The 12,825-nt window shown below is 37.4% G+C and overlaps 1 protein-coding gene across 4 annotated transcripts in view; it reads left to right on the top strand.

The window, feature by feature from the left end:
• The window catches only part of FNIP2 (folliculin interacting protein 2), a 49,829-nt gene that overhangs the window by 22,696 nt on the left and 14,308 nt on the right, over positions 1-12,825 (top strand). For 2 of the 4 annotated variants that reach the window (XM_032685805.1, XM_032685804.1), the window contains exons 3-13: positions 939-1,070; positions 2,105-2,205; positions 2,288-2,359; positions 2,978-3,078; positions 3,262-3,351; positions 4,502-4,573; positions 5,169-5,298; positions 8,693-8,894; positions 9,469-9,557; positions 10,396-10,542; positions 10,671-10,840. In XM_032685805.1, coding sequence (XP_032541696.1) covers positions 939-1,070; positions 2,105-2,205; positions 2,288-2,359; positions 2,978-3,078; positions 3,262-3,351; positions 4,502-4,573; positions 5,169-5,298; positions 8,693-8,894; positions 9,469-9,557; positions 10,396-10,542; positions 10,671-10,840 — 1,306 coding nt within the window. The remainder of the gene's footprint in view (positions 1-938; positions 1,071-2,104; positions 2,206-2,287; positions 2,360-2,977; positions 3,079-3,261; positions 3,352-4,501; positions 4,574-5,168; positions 5,299-8,692; positions 8,895-9,468; positions 9,558-10,395; positions 10,543-10,670; positions 10,841-12,825) is intronic. The other 2 variants (XM_032685807.1, XM_032685806.1) reach the window with 1 other exon arrangement.

The following is a 12,825-nucleotide window of genomic DNA, read 5'->3' as shown; positions in this document are numbered from 1 at the left end:
TCATTTAAATATTCAAACTATTCCACTTACTTGAATACTTTAAGCTAAAAGTTAACTAAAATGTATCCGATCAGAAACTCTATGCAACACTGACATAAAACAGATTATAGCCACTCTCATAACACATGATACAGGCTATAATCTCTTTTTTGGCTAGACACTAAACTAGGTACCCTTTTAAAACAGCTAAAGCACTTAGAATGCAGTGCAAACACATAGATGTTAAAAGTGATTTTGAGTGTCTGGTCGTTTGTTTGATATATTATCAAACAGCAAGCCTAAAACTTGATTCATTTAAAATTGAGGCAGACTTACTCTCAAGCTGAGTCCTGTTTAAACTGAAATCAAGAAGGTGTGTGTATACTGTGCATTCATGCATTTTCCTGAAATACAGTAAAGCTTATTTACATTGAATATTCAAACACATTGTTTGCCTTTAACCTGTTAATTCTACCAAATGATACATTATTCACCCTTTGTTTCTGTTGGTTGTTCTTCTGTTTAAGAAATCTGTTAATCATTTGGGAAGCAAAAGTTATGTGCAATTTGAGTGATTAATTGTGCAAATGATTACAAGAATTGGTTTGTAAGCAACCCATAAGCTGAGATTTTGTTTACATAAACTTTGATAAATGTTACAAAGAGTAATTCATAACTCAAAGGAATGATCTTTCCATGAAACTGGCTAATTACTCAAACTGTGTGTGATACTATGAAACCTATCTGCCATTGTGAATGTGATGATAGTTCTCCATTTGCTCTGATGCTGGCATTTTATAAAATATTTTAAAACTGATATAAGACCAAATAAATTTGTGGTTTTTAATTTCTTTTGTTTTCCTGTGGTTTTAAGAAAATTCGTGCCATGGTACGTTTAGAGATGGGAGTTCTTATATTGACTTTAATAGTTTTTATCATATTGTTCTGTTTCAACATAGAAAATGGCAGATGAGGCTTCTGTAAAGACTTGTGCCAAGAACTGCCAGGCAAGCAATGGGAACAATATTTCTTCCCACAGTCCCACAATAAGTTGTATGCAGAATATCAAAGAACAGATACCGAAGTATCAGGTAATAATCATTACTTTTGTTGCTTTTATTTATTCACTTTACTGAAGAAGTTAGTTTATAAAAGCATTCACTTACATTGAATGACTTACACTTCTGTTGTATTATAAATTAATCTGAACCTTGAAATATCTGTCATATCCTTGGAGTGGTGTAGAATAAAAACACATGGGTGCATCTCTATCTTTTGGTCTATCTTGGTCTTATTTTTGAAGGAGCTGTGAAATCTAATCTAAAATCTAATAACATCTTGTCAATGTCATAAGAACCACTATACTATTCTCTGTTCTTGTCTACCTATGCTTCAGGTTAGTTCTGAAGAAGCTGTTGAAAGAGTAAATTAAGAATCCCTTTAGTCTGTTTTTTAAGAGAGCTAATTTTTAGGTACTCTGGCTGTTTCTCACTAAAAGCATTAGCATTTTAGCTAGAAAAATGTAATTTGCAGCATGTATAGATTAAGGTGGGAAAAAAAAATATATTTAACTGGAAGGTAAGTGATTTCCCTCAGAATTAACAAACTTCTCTTCATATTTGCTATTGATGATCAGTCTTTGAAACAAAATAAGCAATTGGTCTGAAGACTGCCTTTCTAAGTATAATCACAAGCTATTTTCCAATAAAAAATGTTTCCAAGAAGCTTTCTATAAGGGCAGGGAAGGAGAATATACTGATTTGGATAAGGAAGTAGTTTGTTTGGAGATCCAAACCACAGAATCCAAGTCCTGTTAACACTTCAGGTTTCATCAAACACTGCTATATGGGAATGTTGCTGGACACAGCTTTTTCTTTGGAAATGCAGTAGATCTTTTTTCCTCTTTCTTGCCTTTGGAGGTCCCCCTGGAACAAGGGTAATAATGCTCATCTAGTGAGCAAAACGGAATACATCTTCTGGCTGTCCTTGCTTATACTTGCATTCAGTGTGTTAAAACCACACTGATCTTACTCTCCATTCAAAATGTAGCACTATGACACTATATTGAATTGAAATAATATGCCAAGTTATTTTTGACTTTGCTCTTCCCATCTTGTCTGTGTAGTACACCAGGCCAGCCTCTGATGTCAATATGCTGGGAGAAATGATGTTTGGCTCAGTGGCAATGAGTTACAAAGGCTCCACCTTGAAAATTCACTACATACGGTGAGTGTCCTTTTCTGTGATGCACTCTCTTGTCAGGCACTTGGAATTGATGATTCACTGAAATGACTGTTTATCCTTTCAGCTCTCCCCCACAGCTGATGATAAGTAAAGTCTTCTCAGCCAGGGTAGGAAGCTTCAGTGGAAGCAACAATAAGTAAGAAGATTTTTTTTTTTTTTCTTCCATGTCCAATGCAGTTGTCTGTCTGTCTTTCTCCTTTTGTAGTCCTAGAAAAGAATTAGGAGTGGCAGCTGTGGAAAAGGATTCTGTTAATAGATCCTAGTCTGGCTACCCAAGCTTTTAATAAAAAAAAATCTCTGCAAATTTCTGCTTCTTAATTTGTCCAGGGCATGCAGTAAAGTTGAGAGGTTAGGTGCTTTGAACAATCAAAGCCTCTGTATCTTCCTGCTATCAGAAATGTGGGGAAGGTATGTTTGTTGAGAGTGCTTTGTTTCCTTATACTCTACTTCTGTTTCCTTCAACAAATCCACTGTTTCTCATCTGTTCTGTTTTTCCTTGTCCCCAAAATGGGCAAATGTGAATAAACTGAATCCCAAATGTGACATAAAGAAACTTCTAATAATTTAAAGAGGAAGAGTATATAAGGAATAAATGCCTGTTTCATTCCAGTTTCAGAAATGTACTTGTCCTTGAATTTGATTGTAAAGTTCATGTTCAGCCTTCTTTATTTATAAAATGAACCTTATTCTTAAGCTAGTATCAATGCCTATTGATTGTATTCTTAAGGAACACTGGCTTTTCCCCCTGTTTTAGCTTGCAAGATAGCTTTGAATACATCAACCAAGATCCCAGCCTGGGAAAACTGAGCTCAAATCAGAATGGCTTGGGAACCTGTCGCAGTGGAAGTAATTTAGGTAAATATTTCCAGGTTCTATGTCGTTCTGACAACATAAGGCCATCTGTTCGTTAAGTTTTAAGGTTTTTTTTCCCCAGTACATCACCTCCTTGTGTTTTTTACTTTTTTTTGTACTTTTTTTTCTAAACTTTTTTTTTGCTTTTTTTTTTGTGTTTTTTTCTACATTGCTTTTGTTTCCTAGGTGTGTTACAGCTGTGTAGCAGCAAACTGCTGCAGGGTGTGTCTGAAGGAGGTCCCCTCCGGCTCATCCGCAGTGCTTCTTTCTTTGCAGGTTTGTGTGGAATGCCAGCCACAGTGTGACCCATCCATTTGCACACACAAATCCAGCTCCTTCTGTATCCTTGCAGGACATACATAATTACTCTCTAGAAACAGAGGGCTAAAATAGTAACAACAGAAATATCTGGCATATACTTAAAAAATCTTTCTTCAAAAAAAATGGCTAAATTGATTGGTTTTGGTCCATATTTATTTTCTGAGTACTATGTTTAATTTTAAAGATATTTTTATGCAGTGTTTTTAATAATAAATTAGCCCTTATATTTCTTAGAGAACTTATGTTTCCTGGCTTATTGCTGGTTTCTTGCTAGCGTGCAGGTGTCTTGCTGGTGTACAACTTTTTCTTCTCTTACCTCTTGCTACCTTTTTTTTTAATTTGATGGCATACATTCAAAATTAATTTTTGAGCTAAATCTAGGAGGTCCTTCTTTAACAATATCAATTTCTTTAATTCTCAAAACTTTAAGCTGCATAAAGTCTACAGGCATAATGATGACCCATGCAGGTGGGTAAATCTTAGGCCCAATTACTTCTCTTAACTGCAAAAATACGAACTGAAATACCAATGCAGTTTCTTCACAGCCTTTGCAGATCTTGCATGCTCTACGATTTGAGTGACTCTGCACTACTAACACTTCAATGTAATATGACGTAGGCTGAATGTTTCTTACTGTGAGGCTTTGAGGACAGTAAATCTCTGCTTGGGGAGCGAAACAGAAGCTTTTAATGGACCTTGTATTTGACTATTTCAGTATGAAGTTAACCTGTTAAATGAAGTTAAATGACAATTTTGCACACTCAAAAAAATTTGTCAAGAGTGACAGGTGAGCTTACCACGAGCCCTCACTTTCAAAGCATATCTGATTTCTGATGATGCAAATAATGTATTTGTATTCTTAAGCTCCTTAGAGATGTTTTTACATTTGCATTGGGGCAAATAACCTTCCTCTAGTAACATGATACTCAGTGTAGGTATACTGTTTGCTGCCGCCTCTGTTCGCACCATGCTGCTGATTTGCAGTAAGAGTAAAGGATGTAATTATTTTCCTGTATGACCTTTAGACATAAACATTTTTTTAAATGCTGACAAACAGTATGATGAGTTATGTAATATTTTCTGTTGATCTATCTGTTTGTTTTAGCACACAGCACACCTGTCGATATGCCTAGCAGAGGACAAAATGAGGACAGAGACAGCGGCATTGCTCGGTCAGGTATCTGCTGTCTCTTGTTTGCATGCTTTTGTAATTATGTTACAATTCTTCAGTGCAGTGATTCACCTGAAAGATAGGCACCTTATGACCTGTAAACCACAATGGTTTTGATCTGCTAGGTGGTTTTCCTTCTGTATTTGCCCCAAGCCTTAATGCAAGAATATTTGTAATTCTGTTCTTTGTTTACAGCTACCATGTTCTGGGTCCTTAACCAGTTTCTCATTTGGAGGAAGAACTGGTTTGATCCTTTACTTGAGCAAGTGAAGAGAAGGTTTTTTTTGCACTGAATAAGAGAAGGGTGTCAGAAGACCAGAAGTCCTGTCAATTGTAATAGAAGGGCAACACCTCTTGGGACAGAATGCTTTAAAAAATTTTAGTGTGTTCTAGTAGGGAAGATCTCTGACTTTATAACAAAAGAATGTCCTCAGGCAGTGAGCTTTATTTAAAATAATTGTCTCTCCTGTTGCAAGTGAGTTGTGTGAAAAAGATCAGCAAGCAAGAGCAATATTTGTGAGAAATTGTTCCTAGTTAGAAAAATATTTAACCAGCACTCTTTGTAATTCATTATCTGTGGGGTTTCCTGCTTTCTTCACAGCATCTCTGAGCAGTCTTCTGGTTACTCCTTTTCCATCTCCAAGCTCTTCATCATCATCTTCTAGCAGCTACCAACGTCGCTGGCTCCGAAGTCAGACAACCAGTTTAGAGAATGGAATTATTCCAAGGTGGTGAGTACCACACCTTTCTTTTTACGATAGCTGTTTGGCAGTAATTTAAGATAAATAGAGCTTAAGCCTCTTTTCTTTAAAAGGATGAATCCTGTTATTAAATGCTTTCGACTTAGTCTATCTCCTCTGCATGTTACATAAGATTGCCAATTTAAAGAAAGATTAAGTTTTGGATGAATATGAACTTCAAAGTCCAATTTGAAATACACTTATTTTTATTAGTACCTAGTCTGTGTCTGAAGCCATAGTCTGAAAAACATACTAAACTGTTTCTGAATGAGCAGAGCATCCTGTTGAGATGAAAGGGACTGTAACGGCACTGCTGCCATAATTACATTATACTATAATGAAGTCTGACTAGTGAGCGTTTACTGAAATTTTGGAGTAATAGCCTGTGACGACTCTCTTGGCTGGTACAGGATGTTCCTGATGTGACTTCTGCCAAAACAGGAAGAAAAAAAAAGCTGGGATGAAAAGGCTAGGCTTCTGTTTTGGAATTTTACTAGCTCTTGTAGCTCAGTGGCATAACAAAGCATGGAATGCAGCAGACTTTGCATAGCTAATAAGCAAATTCTTCCCTTGTCAGTTGCAAAATATCAAATGGTTCTTGACTATCTTCTCACTCTGCTCATCTACCTGTATCCAGAGACAGCATGGAATTAGTGGAGAGCCACAAGAAATTCCTGCTCTTCGGCCTCTTTCCCTTTTCACTGTTTTCAGTTAAGGGAAGCTTAAAATCTGCCAATTAAAGTATGTAGTCACTGAAAATTAAAACGAAACTCTTTTAAAAAAGATTTTTTCCTAGTGTCAACACTTGCAGCTTTTTCCTGGATATTCTTAGTGAATCATTTTTAACATGAAGAATCGTGCCATGATGCTAATATAGCAGTCATGCTTCCTAAATCACACTTGCATTTGAGATCAAGCTAGTAAACATTTTGCTTTCAGTAAATTGAAGTACTTTTTAGTCTACTTGCCTAAATAAATAAGGCTGAGAGCAGTCCATGTAAAAAAATTAAAACATTTAGGGTAGATAGGACAATTTGAGCCCAGTTTAAGGAATAGCCAAAGTTTCACAAATCTAAACTTCCTCAAAATGTCTGAAAGTTACAAATTGTTTAGAGGATAGTAGCCTCTTTGGGCTACTTGTTCAGTGTAGGGAGTAGGTTTTTTTTCTTCCACACTGGAGAACTTGTGCTGGGGAAAGATATTGGAAACAGGACATTATTTTCCCAATTGAGGAGTAGCTCTAGACAGTGATTTTTTTTTCTAAGCCGAAAAGCCTCTTCAGATACTTGTTTTCTGATTACTTGCTAAAGAAACAGTAGGCTTCTGGTTGAATACTTCAGTGCCACAGTTTGCACTTCCATTTTGCACAGCCAAGATTCTACAATCACTGTCACTGATGTTTTAGGCTAATAGCTCAAAGAAAATGAGATGCCTCCTGGAACTCCTCATAGTCAATTGGCAAGCAAACTAGATTAAGTAGCTTTGTTGAAAAGGCTTTTCTCACAGACTTAAGTTCTTCAATTTCTGTTCCTGGGAAGCAGTACAAAAGCTTGTGATGTTTCATAGATGCTGACTGTCCATCCTTTCCCGACTTCCTTGGAAATTTCTGTCTCTGCATGCAAGTTCCTGAAGTTCAAATGAGGTTATGTTTTTGTCTTGAACTCTGTTTTCCCACAAGCTGTTTTTTGCTGGGGTTTTATTGTGTGTTTTTTCCTGTATTCATGGACTCATACCTCTGTGATGAGAAACTTTTATATAAGTTTGTCAAACCAATTAAACTATAAACCACTTATTTTTAGAATGGATGTAGAATGAATGCTTAGCTCTGAGTCTTTCCTTTTGTTAATTGTTTCATAGTGGTCTATAAATACCACAGACTCCATTTCAAGGTAATTCTGATATGAAAAGATTTCAAGCTTTTAATTACCACTCACTGGTATTGCAGTCTTAACTTATGAAGAAACTCCATAATCAAGCTATTTCCACGTGAGCTGTTGCTCTGAATGTCTTCGTAGCTTTCTTATCTTTCTTACCCTGTCCCCCCCTATAATTTCTCAGTAGATTAAAAGCCGTTATTCAGTTAAAGTTCCTACCAAAAGATATTCTGTCCATACTGTTTTACTTATTTGTGTATATAGATGAAATAGATCAGGATGCTTCAAGCAAGAAAAAATAATATTGTAAATCCAGCAGTATCAATATCTAGCACTGCAATGCAAGTATTTATGGAAGAACAGGGTTTTGTATAATCACAGTAAAACTTATAGTGGGCTGAGACTTGTGGATATCATCAAAATCAGTTGCCTGTGCTTGGAATTTATATCAGGTGGCAGTGAATCTTGTCTATTTGAGTCTTGAAAATCTCCAAGAATGGAGATTCCACAGCCTCTCTGGACAGTGCCCTCCAGTTTATTGACCATTTTTTCTCTATCTGACATCATCTGCAAACTCACTGGAGGTGTATTTTGATCCACAGGCCAGGCTGATAGTCAAAATATTGAGCGGTATTGACCCTAGTAGTAACCCAGGTGTAATATTGAAGAGAGACATGGTTGTTGAAGGGAATGTGGCAGAACTGTCAAGGAAATAAACAGAATTTGAGGAAATAATAATGGTTGTAAAATAGCTACTGGTTTTTTGTTCATTTGTTTGTTCTGTTTGGGGTTTTGTTTGGTTTTTGTTGTTGTTGTTGGGTTTGTCTGGGTTTTTTCTTTTTTTTTTTTTTTTTTTAAGGATTTTAATCAGAAAACAAATAATTTAAGCTGAAACCTACCCAACTTTGAGCTGGGCACATATGTATTGGTAGGCATTAAATTTGTGTTTCCACAGTAATTACTGAGTGATGACACTCTGTCTTCAGTTAAAATAGAAAGTTTTATTTTGCATTGTTAAGTGCAAACATCCATCTTAAGATGCCAGAACAGTATAGGTAGCATGTTTCCCAACTTCCCTCATTTGGAACAGTACAGATTCAAGAGCATCATGGGCATACTGCTGAGCACCTAGACAGGAGCTTGAGTGGTAGATGCAGTTCAGAGCTCTGAAGTTACCTTTAACCTTTTTTGGTAGTGATTTTGTGTGAGGTATCTTCATTCCCTTTTCTTATCTCCCTCAAAGATAAATCCAGGAGGGAATTTGTAGTAACTCTGTTTCAGAGGAAAACTGTTCACACCAGGCCTCTCTGGGGATTGTCTTCCTCCTATTTGAACCCATTGAAGAATGGGTCTTGTGCATCGAAATTTTGAGTATCCTCTGTTCGGAGACTGTGACAGCAAAGCCTTATGTAGTTAGTCAAAGGAGACCTTGTACTATATAGAGAGGTGTGGATAGAAGATGAATTATCTCTCAGTGTGTAAGTAACTGTCCTAACAAATCTGTCTTACAGGTCCACTGAAGAGATGTTTAGTATGGCTGATGAAAACTGCAGCTCCAATCCTGCGATGGTTCGGAGGAAAAAAATTGCAATCAGCATAATCTTTTCTCTGCCTGAAAAAGAAGAAGCACAGAGAAACTTCCAGGATTTCTTTTTTTCTCACTTTCCTCTTTTTGAATCTCACATGAACAAGCTGAAATATGCAATAGAAAAGGTACAGAATACTAATTTGGCATAATGTGGAAAAATAAGTGTCAATCAGAATGAAGTATTCTAGAATCTGATAGATGAAGAGTGGGAGAAGGTGCGTGGTTTCAAGCTTGCCTCCCTCCTTACACATGCAGTCTTGAGCCTGAGCCCAGTGTAGAAATTCAAAATTTACTGAAAGGGGTGCGCTTTCTTTTTTAGACAGAATTAGAATGGAGAGTTTTATGCTATGGGTGGCTTTTCTTTCTTTTTCACCATGTATCGCTATGAGGTTTTTGACTCCCTGGAGACTGTGGAAATGATAATATACTATCCTTTCATGCAGTTTCTAAAAGAGAGACACAAAATATTTGTTGCTGTCTTCCTCTCGGTCTCTCAGAAATGCCCTCCTCTCTCTCCTTGCCCAGTATTAGGGATTGATCCCTCACGAGGTGGAGGGAGGTTGGCAGCTGTTGCTGTCATGAGTGGCTGTATAGGACTGGGGCTAGAACTTAGTTGTTTTGACATGTTAATGAAACTTAAAAAGATGAAGAATGCGAATCCTTTAAGAAGCTGTTTTGTGTCTTTAACTCTTAATCAAGGCCATGATCTCATGTAGAAAAATAGCAGAATCCAGCCAGAGAGTGCAGGTTTATATCAGCCGTGTCATGGATGCCCTGGGAGAATTCAGGTGAGTTGATGGAATTCTGAATTACAAGGAAAGCTCTTTTCATGCCCCTCAAAAGATATTTGTCACTTCCAGTTATAAGAAACTGAATGCAAGGTCTTGTATTTTAGGCAGTCTTGAAGTTAACGTGAATGAATTTTCTGCATTGGGTATTGGGTAAATGTTTTCAGAGAACTTTAGCAAAACCAGCTCAGCCATTTTCCTAATGAGAGTAAAACTAGTTCTGCTTGCAATCATGTGTTTCTGGAACTGTCAGTTAAATTCTATAAGATCTCGTCAAGAGTTGACTTCTGCTGATACCTGTATAGTCAGGTGGATTGATGTTGTATTCAGACAGAGGAGTTGTCTTTTCCTAGCCATAGATGCTGAACAATGTATCTGGCAAGAAAGATGTGATCAAAGGCTCTTTTCTGTATCTAAGAAAGGAAGGAATGGTCAGAGGCTAAGAAAGTTGGCTAAAGAGAGAGAGAAGGCTTTAGTGGGATGGAGTTTCTGTAATATCTGGGATGTAGAATCAAATCTCTGCAATGAATAGAATGGGTTCTTTTTCCCCTCAAAATTATTTCTGGATTGTTTCTCTGAATCAAATACGCACAGGAATGCAAGAAAGGGAAGCCAAATATGTAATTCATGTGAAGACACTGGATTACTGGTACTCTGAATTAAACAGACTAGTGTTCTGGACACTAGTAAAAACTCTTCCAGTTTGTTTAGTCTCCTCAATCTTGCAAAAATAAATAAAAATCAGTGGACAATAGAAGAGGAGAGGGGCTACTTGTAATTATTTGCAAGATTGAAATGTGCATGTTAACACTTAATTTTGGGAATTTTTTTTGAGCAGAGTTACCATCTGGAACCTGTATTCTGTTCCAAGGATTGCAGAGCCTGTGTGGCTTAATATGATGTCCAGTACCCTGGAAAAGAACCAACTATGCCAGCGTTTTCTTAAAGAATTTACGTTTCTGATAGAACAGATCAACAAAAATCAGTAAGCTTCTCCCAATACTTTTTTCTTAAAAAAACCTTGTGTTCTTCACAGTGCATGTGGGCATGTTAAAGCACTTAATGGGATATTGTTTTGTTGGTGTTACTTAGGACATATTCTTTTTTTCCTAGGTTCTTTGCTGCTTTGTTGACCGCAGTACTGACATATCATCTGGCTTGGGTCCCAACAGTAATGCCAGTTGACCATCCTCCCATCAAGGCCTTCTCTGAGAAGCGCACATCACAGTCTGTGAACATGCTGGCAAAATCCCACCCATATAACCCTCTCTGGGCACAGCTTGGTCAGTAGGAAATGGAAAACTTCAGACTTCTCTATAACTATCACCTTCCTGCATCCGCCCCTTTTAGACAGGAGCCACTTGTGATTCAGGTCACATTTTGCCTGGTTAATCAGAGTGTTTGGAGGCCTGTTTGCATAGCCTGCTTTTTATTCTTTATTTTTTGTTGTCATCCTCTGTTACGCTGTCTGGTTAAGTAATTTGGTATAGAAGTATTAAGACGGTGCAACTGCTGTGAACGGTCTGAGCAGTTTGGGAAAAAACAAGAGGGAATAGACTTGATTGAGGGGAGTTATCCGGTCTTGGAGTCCCTTTGTAGTTGCAGCTGCCCTGGTTCTACTTGGTTTTATCTCTCTCTCACAGAGTAGGATAGACAGCAAGACAACAAATTGGAAGTCTGGCAAGTGACAATACCTCCATTCACAGAGTGGGCTTGGTCCAAGATTTTTTTATTATGCCCCATGCCTCAAGCTGTTCTTTGACAAATAATTTATAGCTTATAAGTTGTCTCGATACAGAGGACTAAACAACTGATGTCAGATGAGTAGGTGAGTGAAAGCTGAGAGAATAATTCTGCCAGTGGTAAATCCTGGAAAAGTCTTCCTTCTTGGCAGGAGATGTGAGTGACATCAGGTCAACCTTCACTTTCTGATACACTGTATTGCTATGTAGGATAACACATGTGCACACAAAAGCAATAATGTGACTTTTAAACTGTGCTACTGGTTGTGTTTCTTGCTAATTGTTTCAATGATACTCGTTATTCTCAGCAACTGTTATGAAACTAATAATTGCTACCTTGGCCATAGAGTTGTAGTAGAATTGTTTCCTGGCTTAGGATGTCTTTTAAACATTGTGCAGAGTTTAGACGGAAGGAGAAATTAGAAGTGTGTTCATGATGTTGAGGACAGAGCAAGGCCTGGAGTTATAAAAACCAGTTGGACTGGAAGCATAAGAGCTGCTGCTGAGCTTATGGTCACTCCCAGGAGCGACCACTGGTGACTAGTCAAGAATCTGGGCTTTTTCTGCCCTGAAAAGTTCTTGGTGCCTGAACTCAAAATGCCTTCTGGTTTTGTTTCATTTTTATAAAGCCCAAAAAGCAATTATTAAGTGGTTGCAAAAACTGATCACGAAAGTAAGATGTTGCCCTCTGCTGGTCTCCTTCTTTAGGAAGAGGGAGGAAAACCAAAAAGTCATGTGTCTTAGTATTTAAAATGGAAATGATGTTTTATTAAGAAAGGGATTTTCCACTTGTTTTTCCACCTTCAGACCTCTATTGTCATTACTTATTATGTATCAATTACAGTTACATACTGATAAAACTGTAAGTCCCATTGTCAGGAAGACATACTGTCTCTTAAGCATCAGCTTCAATATAATAGTGTTAACAACAAGTATTAGTATGTTTTGAAGATCACAATTTTGACTTTTTATGCTGTCTTATTAGTAATGGTTTTATATAAAAAGCAATTGTGCAAATTAACATGAAGTCTGAATCTGATTTCCATAGCAACTGTGCTCAACTCAAAAGTAAAGCAATATCTTCCCGTTTCCTTTCCAAATTGCTTGTTCTTGTGGCCTACCAGGCTTTGAGGTTAATTGAGTAGTTTGAAGCCCACTTTTGGTTACTGAGAAATGAATTTGCTGGCATGTTAGGCTATGAGATTGGTCTCAATGTTGTTCCTAATTGAGGAAAGATGGCACCACTGATGCCACTACACAGCAGCCTCTCCAGTGCATCACTAGAATCATGAGAAATGGCAGATCTTGGCAGGGGAGACAGTGAGAGCCATTGTCTCATTGATCCTTGTTTTGTAGGAATGGAGTCAGAAGCCTTATTCCTTTTATGTTCTGTATAGTGAGGAGGAGGCTGGGCATAAATATGTTTGGAGGTTTTTTGCTGTGTTAGTGTCCTCATATTGAAGCCGGAGGCCCCCTTGCCCTTGGTAGAAACTTTTCTGAAGCTCTGATTATAACTTTAATATAAT

This window comes from Chiroxiphia lanceolata, chromosome 4 (genome assembly GCF_009829145.1).
Source record: "Chiroxiphia lanceolata isolate bChiLan1 chromosome 4, bChiLan1.pri, whole genome shotgun sequence".
NCBI lineage: Eukaryota > Metazoa > Chordata > Aves > Passeriformes > Pipridae > Chiroxiphia > Chiroxiphia lanceolata.
The sequence above is the reverse complement of the archived record's forward strand: the minus strand, read 5'-3'. Positions and strand labels throughout refer to the sequence as shown.